Source organism: Hemitrygon akajei, chromosome 13 (genome assembly GCF_048418815.1).
Source record: "Hemitrygon akajei chromosome 13, sHemAka1.3, whole genome shotgun sequence".
Lineage (NCBI taxonomy): Eukaryota > Metazoa > Chordata > Chondrichthyes > Myliobatiformes > Dasyatidae > Hemitrygon > Hemitrygon akajei.
In genome coordinates this window covers 57,369,106-57,389,249 of record NC_133136.1, presented here as the reverse complement: position 1 = coordinate 57,389,249, position 20,144 = coordinate 57,369,106, and the positions used below count along the sequence as shown (strand labels likewise).

Sequence of the window (20,144 nt, the reverse complement as noted above, 5' to 3'; positions counted from 1 at the left end):
GAGAAGCCGGCTTCCCATTGGTGCGTCGGGTTGTCGATCAGACAGCGACGCCGTTCAGTTACGTTCCGGTCTTCCGACTATTTAAAGGCAAATGAGGAAGTGGAGATAAAGAGTGTGAACTCTGGGGGGGACGTGTTACAAAACTGCTTGCTTGTAGCTATGCTGCTAAAGATGGGTTGAACACAATTAATTAAACATTTCTTTTATTGAAGACATAAAGTATTGAGCTGAAGTTAATAAGAGCAGACGGTGAACGTTTCTGTGTCCCGTGTAACGGATTTACGTCTGTCTCTTTGAGCTGTTGGTTGTTGACCTAGTTTAGGATCTGCCCGCAAACTATTTCCGGCACCACCGTTCCATTAACTGAAATGTTTCCGGGTCTTGCGCGTAATGATCGTTGGAGGGTGAGGTGCGCCTACCTCGCCGTGTGACCGTTGATGGCGCGAACTACGGCCGGGGTGGAGTACTCCCTCAGCGGGGAGGAGGGGCAGCCGCCGCCGCCACCCGGGTCCACGGTCGGCTCCGTCCAGGTATCTGGTGAACGGGGTCCCCTGCGCGCACGTAGTGGTGACCTCGGGGGATGGAGTTAGGCGTGACATTGGAGTCAGTAGGTAGCAAGCTGTATCAGGCCCATGTTTGCTCTGGAGGAATGGTGACCAGCTCACCTACTGCCTTGGTCTGTGGATTCGTGTTACCCTTCACCATGAACGGAGGAACGTTCCCGGCCAGGTGCTTCAGAGAGGAGCTGGCCCTCTAACTGTCGGGGTTGTAGTGCCCGGAGTAATCGGGATTCAAGATTGTTTAATGTCATTTCCAGTATACAAGTGTAAAGGAGAACAGAATAATTGTTACTCCGAATCTGATGCAACACAAAAACACAATAATATAAAAACACAACAAATACATAAGATTGCTTATATACATAGTTTGTATACATAGATTGATTATCCATAAAGAGACAAGAGGCACAGGAGTGTAATTTAACCGACAGGAAGTCATGAAGTTGTGGAGGTGTTGGTCAGCCTTACTGCTTGGGGACAGTAACTAATTTGGAGTCTGGTGGTCTTAACGTGGATGCTACATAGCCGCCTCCTTAATGGGAGTGGGACAAGCAGTCCATGAATGGGATCCTTCGTGAAGTTACTGGATCTTTTCCAGCACTTTCTTTATATATGACCTTGATGCATTTGGGCAGTTTAACTACCCGTTGTAGAGTGTTCCTGCCCGGCACAGTTTCCATACCATACAGTGATGTAGCATGATAGAATGCTCTCTATTGCACGTGTAGAAGGATGTCAGTATAGTTGTGCAAAGTCCAGCTCTCTTCAGCTTTCTTAAAGTAAAGGCATTAGTGAGCTTTCTTGATTGTGTTCTAGAACCATGAGAGACTGCATGAGATGTACACTCCCAGGATTTTGAAACTGCTCACAGTTTTCACTACTAATCTGCTGATCTGAAACATGCATATGGTCACTCTATTTCTGTCGAAATGGTATGTGATTAATGCTTATGTGAGTGATTTCACTCTCACTGACTGCACTGAATTATCCTTTTCAAACTTTTGTACTGTATTGCTTTAGTTCCCTTTTCAGCATCAATGGTTTAAGTATACCCGGGGTTCCTTTCAATCATTTTGATGACATGATAATAAATGAATTCCTAGAACAAGGTCATCAACCCTTTTTGTGACAGTGTTAGACCAAAACTCAGGTACTCAGGTAAAATGATAAATCAAGCCAGTTCTCAAAACTGTCGATGGAATAATGCCAATCTAGGTCTCTTCATTGTAGACATTGCATTTACATTTCTTCTCATCAAACAGGTACTTTTCAGGCTATGCTTCTAATGGACATCGGCAACTTTCTTGACTAGCATGTTAACTTGACATTTTTTCTATATTACAGTTAATTGAATACAACTTGAAATTAATGATCTGCATTAGGGAAATAAAACAGTTCCATTTTGGCATTTTAAGTAATGTTGCATGAAGCCCCAATTCAAATTGCATTTGCACGTTCCAGTGCAAAGAACTGGTTGTTTGTTATTGCAGATTTTGTTGGACTGTGTCTTTGGGGCCGGGGTGGGGGGGGGGGCATGTTAAGTAGCCTTTAGCATTAATTTGTGGTAAAAAGGAAGTCTGTTTTCATAGCCAGAAGCCATTGCATGGCTGGAAATAAGGATTGTTTTCTTGGTTAAATGACTCATTGACATGCACATCATGTACAGTTGAAGTTTTGGTCTCCAAGCAGGTTTTTCATTAGATGGACTAATGATACACTGGAAGTCCTACTTGGTTTCAATTCTTTTTAAATCTCTGGTTTTGCTGAGAGATGACTGCAATGGGACATGATCCATATATTCCAAGGTCTCTTTGAGGACCCATTGTTTATAGAGGTTGAAGACTTTTGAGTCTGTATCTGGACAGGTCATCTGCATTTTGCATCTAAGTCTGGAGTGATCTTAGTTTTGAAATAGTGACATTGGAATTGAAACATTTTTCCTTTAGTCCTGTGGGAAGCTTAATGATGATAAATTGGAATATTCTGAGGAACGATTGAGGAGACTGTGAGTAATGACATAGCCTGTTCTGGGAGGGGTGTGTGGTTGGAACATTATTTAGAATCACATCTTGTATTCTCTCAGTAGATGCACTGAGCTGGTGGTCTACTAGTCAGGAACAGTCCTTCCCTTCCTGCGTGCTTTAGAGATACAAACTTGCAATAAGATTATAAATGATTAAATGATTTGGAGATACAAGTGACAGTAGGTGCTGGAATCTGGATCAAAAAAATCAAACTGCAGAAGGAATTCAGTGGTTGAGCAGCATCTGGAGAAAAAGTGAGTCATTGTTTCAGGTCAGGTCGAGGGTGGAAGGAAGACACTACATACAAGCAAGTTGGTAATAAAGCAGATGATGGAGGTGTGATGGGCAGGTGGAATGGGGCAAAGGAGGATGGTGTTTGATAGGAAAAGTCGATAAGTATGTGGGTAACGGGCAGATGGAATTGGGTTGGGAACCATGGGAATAGAAAAGAGGATTAAAATGATATGCATCCAGAAGTTCAAGATGGTTGCTACATCCTGGAATCTTTTGACCAGTCATATCTTCATTTCTTCAGTCTCTAATTTCCCCTTTCTACTTTCTGAAGGGACCATTCTCTCCATGACTTCCTGCTCTGCTCATCCCTTTTCATCCATCTCTCCCATCCCTTGGCTCTTTTGCTTGCAACTGTAGAAGGACAATGCTTTTCTGTGTTTCATGGCTGTCTGTGGGGAAGATGAACCTCAGGGTTGTATACTGCATACGTACGTTGATAATAAATGTATTTTGAATCCTTTGAATTTGATCTGTATATCCCTATGAAGACTCTTTGCATTGTCTTAAAACCCTCACTGCCATTAGCTTTGTATTATTAGTAAACATGGATTCCCCCCCCCCCACCAATCACTGAGATAGACTGTGAATGCTTGATTTCCCCAGAACCAAACCTTGTAATAGCACCCCACTATTTCCAACTTGTCATTTTAAATATGAGCTACTTACTTCAAAAATTTCATTGATCAACCAATCCTCTGCCAGTATCTTACCATTATTACTCTGTGTGCTAACTTTGGTTGCAATCCTCTGTGTGATACTTTATCAAAAGCTCTGAAAATCTAAATATACATGTTAATTGGGTTGCCCAGATCTAATGTCCTGTTAAAACTTAATAAAGTGCAGCATTTTCACAAGTAACGACATCAAGTTAACTGAAATAGGTAGCCATCTATTTATTCTCCATCTATCAAAATAGTGAGGTTGTATTTGCTAACTTGTAATCAGTGAGAACTGTTTTAGATCCATGGAATTTGTGAAGATAACTGTTTCTTTTGCTGTCTCTAAAACCAGCTTGCTTTAAACTCTGAGATGCAGGTCATCAGGCCTTGGGGATTTTTTGGCTTTCATTCCTATCAATATTTCCAAAGCTTTTGTAAACTAGTGCTATTTGCTTTGAGCTCACCATTGACTTCATACTCTTATTTATTTAAGCAGGAACCATATAATCAGTTCATGTTTCCTTTATACATGTCTATGAAAGGTCTTAAACTTTATTTTACACTAGATTATTCTAATGTTCCATTTTCTCTTTTTTATCACTATCTTAAGCGTCTTTGAATTTTGACATTTTCTCAGCCATCAGGTAGATTGCTCTTTTTGGCAACATTGCAAGCCGTTTCTCGTTTATTCACACTTTTACTTATTACCTATCACCGGACCACTTTTGCTTTGGCATTTTCTGCCTGTGAAAAGAATATGTGTCCGTTGTAAACTGTATGAAAACTCTAAATGTTAACCATTACTTTAGTGTCGTACCTTTTAAATATAGTTTCCCAGCCTACCATTGCCAATTTGCATCTTCTGCAATCCTGCTTAATTTAAAAGCCTTCATTTTAGTTTGGATCCAATCACTCACTTTCTTTTTATAAAATTCTATTGCATACATATTGCTCCATGAAAGACATCTTAGTTATCAAATCATCAGTTATCACATTCTTCTTAAGCAATAAGTAATATTTCCTCATTGATTTCCCAGGCATATTTATACTGTCCTCCAGAATTGTTACTCATTTAGTTTAGTAGATAAAAATGCCCAAATGTGATCCCAAAATATTTGATTTGCATCCTTGGACACTTTGCAAGGATCCACAGTGGCTATTAACTCATACTTATTTATTCGTGCTATTAATTTGTGTATCTTGCGAAGAATACTGCTTTCAGATAAACAACCTTTAACTGTTGGAAGGATCTCTAAGCTCTCTCTACATTTTTGGAAGATGCTTACAGAAGCCTGATAATGCCTTCTGATTAATCTCAGGAAAAAAAGGAGATTCAGTCCCCTGTTTAATTGTTATGGTTATGGGGCCATTCATCAAATTGGATTTAATCAGGGGTTCCCAACCTGCGGTCCATGGACTCCTTGCTTAATAGTATTGGTCTATAGCATAAAGAAGGTTGGGAACCCCTGATTTAGATGCAATTAGATTTGTTTTTCTTTGTCTTACATTTAATAAGTGATTATGAAGTTTAGCAATTTCTAATTTGAGTGAAGTCCAAATGGGAATTCCACAAGGGTTATCCAAAGTGTTGAATGTAAGAAGTTCAGAAAGCTGTTATTATTCCAGAATTGAATTCCAGGATTATCATAGACAATGTAATGTTCCTTGAGTGCTATTAGACCAGCACTCAGTAGGGTAACTGGAATATGTTGCATCAAATATCTAACTTGTGCCTTTTAAATAATAGAAAAACTTTCAGGCCTCTTCCTGTATGCACAGTGCTGATGTTGCCATTGGTGATGTTCTGATCAAAGGAATGGATTCTTTTTGGGATGTCCTTAAGGGAAAGTGTATTTAAAGGTGGCATTACACTGTTCATGATAAAAATAGTGGAGAGTCACCCATCTAGAGAATGCAAAGACCAATTGTGTGGAAGATGAAAACTAGAGGAATGATTACTATTATGCTTCTGGAGAGAACATAAGTAAGTGCAAGAGAACAGAAACTATTCAGGGTCCTATCAGTCCAGTTAGAGAGGTATCCTTGATGGAAAACACAGATACATCAACAGAATTGCCTTAAATTATAGGTATTTTTTACATATTGAGGGATTTGACTTGGACAGTAAGTGCTAAGGAGTGAAAGATCATTCTTGATCTTTTTTGAATTGTGGATTGTGCATAAGAGGTCAAAAGTCCTATTGCTGCTGTTTATTATGTTCCTAAACTTAAAGGCTGATGTAAGGTGGGGAAGAATATTATCTTTAGTTTTGTAAACAACCTGCCTGTAACTTGTAAAAAGGCAAACATTCCGAAGTCAAATACAAAATTATTGTTGAATAGGAAACACCATTGTACACAGGTTGACTAATGGTGAGCAATTAGATATTTAATACATGGCTTCCAAGCCTTGGATTCAACTTAAAAGCAAGTTGCGTCTGGATAACTCCACAAAAGGTTCACTCCCTCCCTAGTTTTTTAAAATATTATCCAACATTTCAGGTGAAGTGCATTGCTTGCAAATAGTAAGTGCAAACAAACTGCCCAAGCATTATGCAATGTCTCTGGATTTGAGGCACACTTCTCATTTTTTTCTGCAATTTATGCTTTGAAACTTATTTTAAGCCACTAGAATTATGCCAGCATAGGATCATCAATAAATCAATATATTTGATATTCTTTTGAAGTACTAAGCAAGTTTGCTAAAAATAAACTGATGTTATAAACAAAAGAAATGTCTGTCACTTAAAAAGGAAATTGTCATACAAGCAACTTCCATATAAATGGCACTCCTCCTTTGTCTTTGCAAGCTGCAGGTTTACCTTGTCGCATTATACTATTGTTTATTCAAATTTATTTCTCCTGATCTGTCGGTAGGGCTTTTTTTTGTACATTTCTAACTGCCAAACTCACTCTAACCAAAAAAAACCTCCTCATCAGTAACTGAGCTTTGACTGCAGTAGGTGGTGAACCAGAAGATACAACTCATAACTACAGTATACTCTTGTTGAAATTACAGATCAGATTTTGTTGCTCGACCTGTGTAGTTTGAGGGCTCAGTTTCAACTACCTATATACTTACTAACTAGTAGTGGAGCAGTTACATTTTATTGTAAGTTTGTTTTCATTTAGTTGTGGAATTAATCTTTTGTTATTCTACAGAACCCAGTGGATGCATCATATATCCCCACTGAAGAAGAAAGAAGAGTCTTCAAGGAATGCAATCGGGAGAGTTTCTACTATAGGTGTATGTATATATTCTGCTCATTCACTCTTCATATGGTTTGTGAGCTGACTTTTAAAGTGTTGTACCAATCAATAGAAAAGTAAATTGTTAGTTTGTAAGAAGCACTAAATGTTTTAAAGGAATTCATGCTTCTAAGTAAATTTATAAATTCCACTGTGAATTTTTTCTGTAATCAATTGGGTTATCTTCAAATCATAACTTATAATAATGAATTTGTACCATTTGTACCTTGCATTATGAAAGTATACAGTAAATGTGCAGAAGTCTTAGGCACATATATATATATATATATATATATATATATATATAACTAGGTTGCCTAAGACTTTTGCACAGTACTGTAGTAAATTTATTTATTGCACTGTAAACAATTTTCATGACATATCTGAGTGATGATAAACCTGATTCTGATATGAGTCTATTGTGAACTGAGAGTGGGAAGGGGGCAGGGAGAGGTAAATCATGGTTAGGAAAAGGGGAAGGAAGAGGGGTGGGAGAGGGAATGGGAAGCACCAGAGAGACATTCTGTAATGGTCAATAAACTAATTGTTTGAAATCAAATGACTTTCTCAGGTGTCTCAGAGCTGGCTGTGCCTGCACCCATACCACCTTGTGCCCTGGCATACCTTCTCTGCCACCTTTCCCAACCCCTCCTGCAGCGCTTCACCTTCACCATTACCAACATCCTTTGCTCCTGCCAGATTTACAGACTTACTCTTCACTCCATGTTAACAAGTACAGTACAGTGCAAAAGTCTTAGGCACCCTAGCTATATATATATATATTATGAAATGTTTGAAATGTTTTGCTTTTGCTTCTGGAAGTTAGAACAAATTATAAAACAATCCTTAGTTAAAACTGGTGCAAATAATTCTTAATTCTCACTAACCTATTTATATTATATCTAATTGTCTATATTTTCTTCCTGTCTCTTACTGAATTTGAAATTGTGTAGTGATTTCTGCTCTGATTGATAAGAATTAGTGGGATTTCCATTAATACCCCCCTTGACCTCTCCTTAAAATTCCAATTGGACCTTCAATCTAATCTCACACTTCGCTGCTCTTTCAATAATATATACATTCCCCTTTGCAATCTGGACATTTTCTTCGAACACTAGAACCTGACTCCAGTTCGAGATGAGCAATGACAAGCAAACCTGCACAAATGGCAATGAAGATCATGACTGAAATGAGAGTGGATCCTCTTAAGGATCAGTGTTGTTATAGGAGATAGCTGGATCTTAAATTAACATTTTCCTATATTTACCATGGAAAGGACATAAAAGCTAGTGAGTTAAGGAAAGAAAGAGTGATATCCTGGAGCCTACCAACTTTACAAAGGAGATGGCATGTTAGAGGTCATAAGATGTATAACTCACCAGGACCTGACCAGAGATATTCTGGATTTTTAACGGAAGCAATAGAAAAGACTGTCAGTGCTTTGAAAGAAGTGTTTATATCTTTGTTAACTACAAGTGAGGTGCTGGAAAATTGAAGAATAACTGATGTGCCTTTATTTAAGAAGGGTCGCAGGGATAAAATATGGAACTGCAGACCATTGAGCCTTGCATCAGCGATGGGAAAGTTATCGGGGAGGATTCCAACAGAATGGATTTATTTGCATTAGTAAAGGCAAGGGCTGATTAAGGATAGTCAGCATTCTTTTGTGTATGGGAAGTTGTCTATTTAATTGAGGGCAGGGTTGCATGAACTTTAGCAAAGCCTTTGATGAGATTTTGCATGTTATGTTTGTCCAGAAGGGTAAAACATATGAGGTCAAATTCAGATTTAATTATCACATGTACTGTACATCAAAACATACAGTAAAATGTGCTGTTTGTGTTAACTGCCAAAGATGTACAATTATATACAAAATTTGCTTGGCAGAAGGAGACAGGTGGTAGTGGAAAGTTGTTTTTCAGATTGTACCAGTGATGTACTGGAAAGATCAGTCTTAGGCCATCTGTTTGTTATACATTTATTAAAATCTTCAATGGATAGTTCACATTTTTTCAGATAATACAAAAATTGATAATATAGTAGACAGCAAAGAAGATCATCTTAGATTATAACAGGATACAGATCAACCAGGAAAGTGGACAAGGAAATGACAGATGACACTTAACCTGGGCAAGTGTTAAACTAGGGAAGGATTGACATGGGAAATGGTGTGGCCCTAGAGAGTGTTTGTGAACAGAGAAACCTGGGATTAAGTAGGAAAGCACATATCATGCTGCCTTTATTAGTCAAAGCATTGATTAAGCGATGGAACGTTGTGTTAATGTTGTATGAAACATTGGTTAGGTTGCACTTGCAGTATTATGTGTGGTTATGGTCACCACAGTATAGGAAGCTTAGAGAGAATGTAGAAACGCTTCGCAAGAATGTCGACTGAATTGCAAGGTTTGAGTGAGATAGGTCAGCTGGTTGAGTGGTGTCACAACAACAACCTTGCACTCAAAGTCAGTAAGACCAGGAACTGGTTGTGGCCTTCAGAAAGGGGAAGCCAAGGAAACACACACCAGTCCTCACCAGGGAATCAGAAGTGGAAAGGGTAAGCAGTTTTAAGTTCCTGAGTGTCAACATCTCTGATGATCTATCCTGGGCCCAACATTTTGATGCAATTACAAGAAGGCACAACAGTTGCTATATTTCATTTGGAGGTTGAGGAGAATTGGTATGTCATCAAAGACTCACAAATTTCTACAGATGTACTGTGGAGAGCATTCTAACTGGTTGCATCACTGTCTGGCATGCACAGGATTGGAAAAAGCTGCAGAAAGTTGGGAAGTCAGCCAGCTCTATGCTGGGCACTAGCCTCCCTAGCATCCAGGATACCTTCAAAAGGCAATGCCTCGAAAAAGGTGGCTCCGTCATTAAGGACCCCCGTCACCCAAGACATGCCCTCAAGGGGAAGATACAGGAGTCTGAAGAAAGACACTCAACATTTCAGGAACAGCTTCTTCCACTATCAGATTTCTGAATGGACAGTGAACTGCTATACAATACCTCAGTATTTTTTCCTCTCTTTACACTACTAATTTTTTTTTTTTTTAATATGTACTTATTGTAATTTATAGTGTTACTTATTATGTGTGACAATGTACTGCAGCCACAAAGCAACAGATTTCATGACATATACCAGTGATATCAAACCTGATTCTGATTCCGATCTGAAATGTGGCTCTGTTACTCCTCTCTTCAATGTGTGCACAGTGTTTCTAGCAATTTAAATGTTTTTTTTTTGTTTTAATAAAGTCTAGTTATATTGATTCTGCAAACTGAGATTTCGAAAATTGTTTCTATTTTGCAGCCTAGAGACCTTTTAAGGTTCGGTGGTAGTATTTTTTACTTTTCAATTAGGTAAATTGGTCATTTCCAAAAGCTTGAACAGATACATCAGGCTAATACAGTAAGTAATGCCATACTGAGAGTACTGTCATTTATATAAATGAGGCTCAATGTAATCTATTATTAGTGTCTTATTAGAGTTTCATGGTGTATAAGACACACGGAAGGAAGTTCTATTATGTTGGTCAAACTTTATCTTCAGTTAACTTCACTAAAATAGATTATCTGTTTATTTTGTGTTAGGTGCCTTGTGTTCAAAATGTCCAGCAAATCTTCCTTTTGCAGTAATGTACCTGTGGCTACACTTACCTGTAAAGTGCTTTCTGCAATGCTGCATTTGATATAAACACAGTTATTAGCAATTCACATTTCCAGTTTTCATACAGGATTGCAATCCCATGTCTAGATTAGTTTTCCATTAATAAATTAGGTCTTGCATTCTGTAAATTAGATGGAAGTTTTCAGAATTTTGTATGCAATGTTCTTTCCTGAAGTCCAGTATTTCAAATAATGTCAAAAATTACATTTTGTCAAATTGACAACACAATTATGTACAGTGCATTCATGTGCCATAAACAGCTATGGACCACGTAGAGCCAAACTAATTTTAAACATCTTACTGGTGAATAAACTTCTTAAATATCATCTTTCTCTCTGGAATTTCACCTTGTACTTTGGGTTGCATTAATATTTTAACAAAATGAGTCATCAAAATTCTGCTAGAAATATCTATTATTGAATTAGAGCTATAACTTTGCACAGTCAATTCTCAATAAAACAATAATTCAAGTTTTAATATTATTTACAGCACTACCTTTTGCTGGGACGAGTATGCTGATAACTCAAGTTCTCATTTCTAGAGGTAAACCTTTAAAGTAGTAAACTTTATACTTAAAATTATTTTCTTCCTGATTAGTTGATTTTAATTTTGTTTATTTTCTGTTTAGGAGTCCTTTCTACTTCAGCTCGTTTTGGATCTATTCCAAAAGTTGCATGTGAGTGAAGTTAGTATTCATTTCGTAAGCTTTGGTGAAACTAGTTTTAATTAGTATACCTTATGCTGATTTAGTTCATCTGCTTGGAGAAGTATATTTCTAGCAATCTGTCAAAATCAATAGTCACATGATGCAGATAACAAAACAAGACTTTTTTATATTTAGGGGAAAGAGATCTTAGTTTATCAGTAGAACTGAAGACTTTCAGTCTTGATACTGCTTTGGTGCATATTGTATAATATGTTCCCTCTACTAAGCTGACACTTTCTAAACTAGTATACCCAGAATTACTAATTAAATTTGCCAATGTCACTAAATTGATTGGTCTAATGTCAAACAATAATGAGGCAACCTACAGGGAAGAAGTCATCCCTCTGACACAGTGATATCAAGAAAACAATCTCTCCCTCAATGTCACAAAAACGAAGGAGCTGGTTGTGGATTACAGGAGGAATGGAGGCAGGCTTAACCCCTATTGACATCAATGGATCTCGGGTTGAGAGTGTAAACAGCTTTAAGTTCCTCAGCGTCCGCATCACCAAGGACCTCACATGGTCTGTACACACCAGCTGTGTGGTGAAAAAGGCACACCTCTTTCACCTCAGGCAGTTGAGGAAGTTTGGTATGGGCCCCCAAATCCTAAGAACTTTCTACAGGGCACAATTGAGAGCATCCTGACTGGCTGCATCACAGCCTGGTATGGGAACTTAACCTCCCTTGATCGCATGACTCTGCAGAGAGTGATATGGACAGCCCAGTGTATCTGTAGTTGTGAATTTTCGAAGATTCAGGATATTTACAAAGGCAGGGGTGTAAAAAGGGCCCGAAGGATCATTGGGGACCCGAGTCACCCCAACCACAATCTATTCCAGCTGCTACCATCCAGGAAATGGTACCGCAGCATAAAAGCCAGGACCAACAGGCTCCAGGACAGCTTCTTCCACCAGGCCATCAGACTGATTAATTCACATTGATTTGAGTGTATTTCTGTGTTACAATGACTATTCTATTTATTATAAATTACTATGATTGCACATTTAGGCAGAGATGTAACATAAAGATTTTTACTCATGTATATGAAGGATGTAATAAATAAAGTCAATTCAATTCAAATTCAAATTCAATTCATTCCCTTCTCAGTTGCTGGTATTTGTGGCTACCTTGTAGGAAAGATTTCCTACATGAGAACGTGCCAAGAAAAGTTCATGAGACTGGAGAATTCACCACTCGGAGAAGCTCTGCGGCAAGGACGTAGAAGATTTTCACATCAGCATCAGTCAGTTGCCATTATTCTGTGTATTTTAAAGGAATAGTTATATAACTTATTTATAGGTTGCAATTGAATATCCTTAATGTGAATTGATGCAAGGAAATTTTCTCCTTTGAGAAATAATATACATTGTTAAAATCTATTCAATGTTTGCTGTTTCTGAGAACAGCAAATGCTGTCCCTTGACCACCAGTGAAATTGTATAACTGACTGTGTTTCCTAATGATTACAAAAGGAGATATCTAACAAATCATAAGAAATGTTTTTGCAATGGATGATGCACAGTTTTAACTTCTGGAAGGCTGCAATGTAATTTTAAAATTATTTTGTATTATTAAAGAGTTGATGGCTTGCTTCAGTAGTAACGATAGGAAGACTGATTATCAGACTTGTTCATGGTATCATGTCACGAAGATTTGCTACTCTGTCAAGCTGTTACCTTGCAATTGGATATCAAATGAATACCATGCAGTATAAAACACAGTAACCAAAATCACAATAGTTTTAATTTTTTTCATGAATTGTACACATGCCTATTTATTGTTTTCTCATAAACATGTTGAGAATATTTCTTTTCACTGGCTAATTTTGGCTTGAAATGTAGATTGGATTTTCTAGAGAAATTTAAACATTTTGTATTTCAGGTATTCATATCCAAAGTCTGAATTTTCAGAGAGCACTGGAGAGCATCAAACTTTACCTTCTACTTCAACCTTTCAGCATGACATAAATAGCTCTTACTCTGATTACAGCTACAGTTCTCCAGAGGCCAACTACGAGTCTGTTCCATTCAGTTCTACACTAAGTGAGTCAGCTCCTACAGGAATTGACAATGCTCCAGGTGATCTTTTTTGTACTTTTGTTAACACATCATTTTGAAGAGTAATTCAATCACTTCACAAACTTAATCATTTTAAGCAACACACACAAAATGCTGGTGGAACGCAGCAGGACAGGCAGCATCTATAGGGAGAAGCGCTGTCGACGTTTCGGGCCGAGACCCCCTGACTCTGATATTTTTATCTCAAGGCAAAGTATTTCTTTTGGATAATGTGTTTAAATTTTGTTGATTTTTTTTTAAATTATCTTTTGTTTAGCTGTCATTTCTGGGGCATCTTTATGCACTTCATGATACTTTTGAAGCTATATGTGCCAGTCCACAAATATTTTAAAATGCACCACTAAAGGAAACCATTAAACTGGAAGCTTCAGATAGAAATTCACAATCAAATAACTGCTTGACAGACTTTGCTCATGATGATTAAAGTTTAAATATTGTAAGATAGAAGCTTCTGTTTAAAATAAATAGTATGTCTTGTTTGTCAACTGAAGCCTCATGATATTTAAAAGTATAGTCGGCCCTCCATATCCGCGGGTTCCGCATGCGCGGATCGGGAAAACCCGCAAGTTTTCTCTCCGACACTTGTTGTTTGAGCATGTACAGACTTTTTTTCTTGTCGTTATTCCCTAAACAATACAGTATAACAACTATTTACATAGCATTTACATTGTATTAGGTATTATAAGTAATCTAGAGATGATTTAAAGTATACGGAAGGATGTGCAAAGGTTACCGCAGATCGGGATCAGAAAAATAATGGAAGTTGTCTAAGTCGGAACAGGTACATCCGGTATTATTTAGCGTCAGTTAGTCAAACGTTTGTCTTAGTATGTAGTATATATTTTACCTTTCTGTGCACATAAAACACTTGAGGAACGTATGTATTTCAATAATTAAACCACTGAGTTGCTTAGTAATAATTGTAGCTTTCATCGGGGCAGGGCCTTTCACATGCTCCATTATACTCACTTTATCCTTTAAAATTGTTCTGATCATTGACTGACTATAGCCTAATGCTTTTCCAATGACCGATGGTGTTTCACCTCTTTCTGATCGCTTTATTATTTCCACTTTATTTTCAATCGTGATCGTTTTCCATCGACAGAACAGAAACATGGTGAGCAGTGGGTACCAAGCTCCCCCAGGTCCTAAAGTCCACCGCACTGAGACAGGTTAAATAAGGTCCAGAGCTCCGCTGGGTCCTAAAGTCTGCCGCACTGAGACAGGTTAAATAAGCTCTGGTGCTCCGCCAGGTCCTATAGTCCACCGCACAGAGACAGGTTAAATAAGGGACTTGAGCATCCGTGTTTTTTGGTATCCGCGGGGGGGGGATTCCCGGAACCAATCCCCCACGGATAAGGAGGGCTAACTGTACAGGGTGATGTGCGTATTCCTTGATGTAAAACAATTTTGCTTTGCAGTTAGTAGATGTAGAAATTTTGAAAGTATTAGATTTATGGCACATTTTTAAATGGTTAAAAATGATATAATGATATAATATTTTTTGAAGATATTTAATGTAATTTTAAACTTTTTGAAGTCAACACATTTTGATAATTTTAGTGATGTGACTGGAGATGTTCACAGGAATACTCCCTTTATTCAAAACAGTTTTATGTCTAAGAAATTAATGTAGTTTACACTAGTCTACTAAAGGATTTTATAAATTTCCAAAGACATTCCTGGATCAAGGACCTGTCGTTTTGGCATTTCCAGTTGAATAATCTGAGTAGCTAGAGAAACAGTATTAGCATTGCTCTTCAATTAAAACTCAATATTTATGACTAAATTCGTATTAACTTTCCTTATTTTGTGTATAGATTTTTTTTAAAGCTGTATAATCGCATAGGAAGTCAATTTTTAAATATTTTTATTTGGAAACTAGTCAGCGTCTACCACAACTGGCTCTGAGCCACATTACCATGCGTGGGGATTTAGTGCAAGCATGCCCAGGACTTGAAGCTTTCATTTTCTTACCCATAATTATTACCTCGATAATTATTCTATGTCAACTTTAAACAACGTGTACCATCATCCAGTATTCAGCTTCTGCTCCATCAACTACCCTCTGAACAGTACTTGCCATCTTTCCATTGCTTTGCTACCAAATTCCATAGAATCATTATTTTTTGAAATGTCGTAAGCCATCAGACATTCTTACTTGATTTAAATTTTGACTTCCTGAATCTTGGATTTTTTTCCTTTCTGTCCATCTGTTTTTGCTGTTTCCTTTCTCACTCCTCCCTTGCCCTGCTCACTGCCTATTTTCTCCTCTTCATCCCTTGCTCATTGTACTTGGTGTCATACCAGACTAAGCTATATATTGTGTTGTGTATTATGTGATAGACAGATTTCAAAGCTGTTCATTTATGATTTTCTGAGAAAGCATGGAATATTCCTGGTATACAATGTGATATAAAAATAATTATTGCTGTCCTTCTGTCCTGTACTTTCAATTCACTCATTTTTCTATCATGTCCACATCTGTTTTAAGTTGTACCATCTAATACAATTTTACAAGAAGATGTTGTGTATTAAAAAAGTTCTTGTTAATGACTAAAGTTGCCAAATTGGTTTTCAGCTTTTAAATGTTAATATGCTACAAGACAAGCCTCTCTGACAGCAGAGTATATTTGTCTGGATTTCTGCCTGAGCATGCAGAATTCCATCATGGCTGACATTGGTATGTTCTACAGGTGGTAGCATGACCATAGTCTGCCAGTTTACACTGCAGATGTAGGTTCAAGGATACTGACTGCTTTATAAATGAAAACATTAATTTTATGAGGCAAATAAAATTGTGGCTTGTTTTGCTGCATGTTGAAGGATACTTTACAGATCATTAATCTCATCTAAAGTGGTTTTGTTTGTTTCGTTTTTATCATAGCACCTGCTCCAGAGAGTGAAGAATCAAAACCTCAAAGAAAGCCCATGACGTATGATGAATTGAGAAACAAAAACAGGGAGCAGTATGAAGTTACAGTTACACAAAAGGCAGAGTCTCTGCACAAACCAACTCCACAGAGAATACCTGGCAACAAAGGTGCTCAGTTATCTATTTATTTTGAGGGAGAATGGGAAGGCCATATTCCTTTACCCCATGATGCTTTTTTTTCCAAGAGATAGCACAGAATAGGCCCTTCTGGTCTAATGCACTGTGCCTTCCAGCAACCCACCTATTTAACCCTAGCCTAATTACCGGACAACTTGCATTAACCAATTATCCTACTAACAGGTACATCTGAACTGTGGGAGGAAACCCACAGGGTCACAGGGAGAACGAACAGACTCCTTACAGCTGGTACCGAAATTGAACTCTGAACTCCATGCCAAGCTGTAATAATGTCGCGCTAGCGATTGTGCTACCATAGCACCCTACAACGTACAACATCCTTACAGACTGCACCGGAATTGAATGCTGAACTCCCAACGCCCCAAGCTGTAATAGCATCACACTAACCACTATGCTTCTGTGGCACCATCACGTGAAAGCTAGGTTTCTTATGATGGTGGCAACTCAATCATCGTTTGATTAAGAATTACCTAAATATGTACAAATGATACAGTTCCAAATTGTCCAAATTGGAATGATAAGTACTACGGAGATTTAAGATTTCTTTTAATTGGTTTAAACAAATTGTTTGAATTTTGGTTGGGGTATTATGTAATCGTTTGGTAATATATCCACTTCCAAAGTGACTTGGTGATGCTCCCATTTGTTGCTTTTATGGGAACTGTTATTGAAGTAGTCCAGCAAGTAATGACAGCATTTTTAGGATGCAGTACACACTGGTAATACGGTGTGCCAGTGGAGGATGGATTACCAATCAAATTGGGTTATTTTGTCATGGATGATGAAAACTATTTGGGAGTTAACAGAGTTCTGCTTATCCAATCGAGTAGAGAATATGCTATCACATTCCTGACTTGTGCTGTTTAGTTGTTTGAAAGATTTGCATTGTCAGGTGAGTTACTCATTGGATACTCATGAGGATCTGTAGCTGAATACATACATATTATAGTTTTTATGTACAGATTAATTTTGTCATTTATTAGATGTTTCTTGCGATGCCACAAAAAGGCGCAGCCATCATTTAGGACCCCCATCACCAGAATGTGCCTTCCTAACATCAAGGAGGAGAGACAGGGAGCCTGAAAACACCCACTCAACACTTTCTCCCCTCTGCCATCCGATTTCTGAATGGCCCACTACTTTTGATTTCTCTTTTTTTAATTTTTTTTAAAATCATTAAATTATTTAATTTAAGGTAATTTACAGGTTTTTTTATTATTTATTGCACTGTACTACTGGCAACAAATTTCATGACATATGATATTAGTGATATCATGATGCCAGTATATTAAATCTGCTTCTGGTCCTGATTCTAATCAGTGTTTTGATTGTCTTTCCCCATAGCAAAAACCAACAAGTATGGAGATGCCTGGGACGAATAAGAAATACAGCAACAACAATAAGCTTGCAATAAACCCAAAAATATTTATTATCGCCATACTCTTCAGCATTATTTAATCTGGAAAGCTGGACTCATACTCTACAGATGAGATGACAAAAATTACGATATACATTATACTGGAACCCACTTTGCCTGTCACGGATAGTAAATCTAAGCTGGTAATGTCAGTCAAGGACTTGTCTGTTCTGTTTCTTATTATGAGAATTATAATTTGTAGAAATGCCACAAATATTCTTGTTAATACATGCAATCATTTCACAATGAAATTGTTTTGCACAGGAAAAATACTCACAAAATAAAATATTCCTTTAGCTTAAAGGTGTAATGAACAACCTTAATATGAATGATTCTTTACTATGATTTCTGAAAAATGTTGCTGCTGTTAATCAAATTAAACCAAAATAGTGGACTATACTAAAATTATAGTTTTCATTGTTTATTATATTCATAACTGACTACAGAAGCTTTTGTGTCTTGGACAGTATTGAAACAAAAGCCTTGGCGACAACAACTAAAAGGACAGTCTTATGGTGTCCAGTTAACAGCAAAAAGTGAGGACACAATTAGAAAAGGGCTAAGAAGCACCTAAAAAGGTAAACGGACTGAAAGTGGCACCTAGAAGACCTAACAAACTGTGTCAGGGAATTGTATACTCCATAACTCTATAATCGTGCTAAATATTGGTGATACTGGAAGGCCATTGAAGAACAGGATAGCAGAACATAAGAGTGCCTTAAAAAACTTGAGAGTAGAACGAGTTGGCATCACTGAACACTGCCTATCGTGCTTATGTAGACCAAGGTTTGATGAGGCCAACATCCTTGGCAAAGAAGAGAATGTCTACAAGAGAAAGATTAGAGAATCAGTAGAATATGGGGGGACCGAAATGTACATTCTAAGAGTGTAGAGATAGCTCCAGTCTGAGACCACACATTCCTAAAGAAGGTTTGGCCTAAAAAATTGACCAATCCAAACAAGGCCAATTCAAATTAACCAGTCAAGAATAGACAATTGAGATTCATCCAATCAGTATTGAGCATTTAGCCCCACTCATTGCCCTGCTCACTCAAGAGGGTATATAAGGAGGTGTCTCTAAGGGGACTTGTCCTTTGACTAATTTGTGCCTGAGGAGGATAGTCAGATTTAACATTGAAACTTTGCAATCAGTATCTGTAAGAATGTGACTGTTAAGACTAAAAGATAGTATAGATAGGTTTTATTATATTCATGACAGTGTAACTACTGATGTATCAATACATTTGAATCTTACAAAAAATTAAATGTCTCATGCTATTTCTGTCAAATATTTATTGAACATAGTCCTGTTCTTTCATTCAGTCTATGCAAATTTTTACCTTATAATTAACTGCAGAGAGAATATACTCTGTATATTTGCAGAGAGAATGAAGTTAGGATATTTAGGGAGTGGGATGTAACAAATTAACAATGGTATTTAACGGGGCATTAAGTGATTTGGCAATATGTTATGAATACATATGAAAGGAAAAAAGTGAGCTTCTGATTTGAGAAGTTCTCAGTTCAGATGAAAGACCATCAGAATGAAAATATAATCTTATTTCTATCACTGCAGATGCTGGAATTACTCTGCAGGCTATGCAGCATTTTCTGTCTGTCCTCCAATGACCGGTTTTCCAATGAAAATACAATTTCAATTGTTAAGTTTTATGTATCTGCTATGATTTTTCTTTTGAAACCTGAGAGCCACTGGTGAGGCTTCTGTTGAAGTCCTTCATTAATTACCTTTGAGGAACTGCACTTTGAGTCACTACAGTTCTTTCTGGTGATGGTATTCCCATAATGTTGTAAGATGGGAACGCTCATTGTTTAGACCCAGTAACTGCAATGGTTATTGATATGCTTACATGTTAAGATGGTATGCAGCTTGGAGAGGAACCTGCAGATGATGAAATTCCCATTGCCCAGCTCCATGATAGTACAAACTATGGGTATGGAAATTACTGTGTCTACCTCGTAAGTAGAAGAATGCATTTTATATACAACACATATAGCCTAATGCCATATACAGAGAAGAATAAACAGTTAATGTTTCAAACTGAGACCCTTTATCAGAATTCAATTTATGTCAGTGCATTACCCCCAATTCAATAGATTCTAAACTTGCTGATCAACCAGTTTTGCAGGAGTTTTTGGAATTCCTTAAAATCCAAATGCATCATATCAGCTGGTTCCCCCTTCACTATTCTGCTAGTTGCATTGTCAAAAAATTCCAACAGATTACAAGCATGACTTCCCTGTCATTAATTGTTGGCTCTTCTGAATCCTATTATTTTGTTCAAGGTGTTTCGTTATTTATCTTGTATCAGATGTTTTCCCTAACAGTGCTGTTTGGTTAAGAGGTCAGTAGTTCACTGTTTTCTCTATCTATACATTTTAAATAGTGGTGTT

The 20,144-nt window shown here is 37.4% G+C and overlaps 1 protein-coding gene across 2 annotated transcripts; it reads left to right on the top strand.

The window, feature by feature from the left end:
* Window positions 1–362: 362 nt before the first annotated feature.
* ociad1 (OCIA domain containing 1) lies at window positions 363–19,021 on the top strand. Of its 2 annotated transcripts, none has more exons than XM_073064684.1 (8): window positions 363–530; window positions 6,699–6,783; window positions 10,945–10,998; window positions 11,084–11,131; window positions 12,272–12,407; window positions 13,154–13,242; window positions 16,130–16,285; window positions 17,660–19,021. In XM_073064684.1, the coding sequence occupies exons 1-8, from the start codon at window positions 438–440 to the stop codon at window positions 17,695–17,697; spliced, it is 699 nt and encodes a 232-aa protein (XP_072920785.1). In that variant the 5' UTR covers window positions 363–437; the 3' UTR covers window positions 17,698–19,021. The 2 variants fall into 2 exon arrangements, with proteins under 2 accessions (XP_072920785.1, XP_072920784.1); XM_073064683.1 differs by having other exon boundaries at window positions 13,046–13,242.
* The last annotated feature ends 1,123 nt before the right edge of the window (window positions 19,022–20,144 follow it).

What these genes read in the sequence shown, in the direction of transcription:
- ociad1 (XM_073064683.1), top strand. Translation starts at nt 438, where the DNA reads ATGGCGCGAACTACGGCCGGGGTGGAGTACTCCCTCAGCGGGGAGGAG. An exon ending in TCAAGTTCTCATTTCTAGAG is followed by an intron (nt 10,999 to 11,083) that starts GTAAACCTTTAA and finishes TTTTCTGTTTAG; the next exon opens with GAGTCCTTTCTACTTCAGCT. An exon ending in AGGAATTGACAATGCTCCAG is followed by an intron (nt 13,243 to 16,129) that starts GTGATCTTTTTT and finishes TTTTTATCATAG; the next exon opens with CACCTGCTCCAGAGAGTGAA.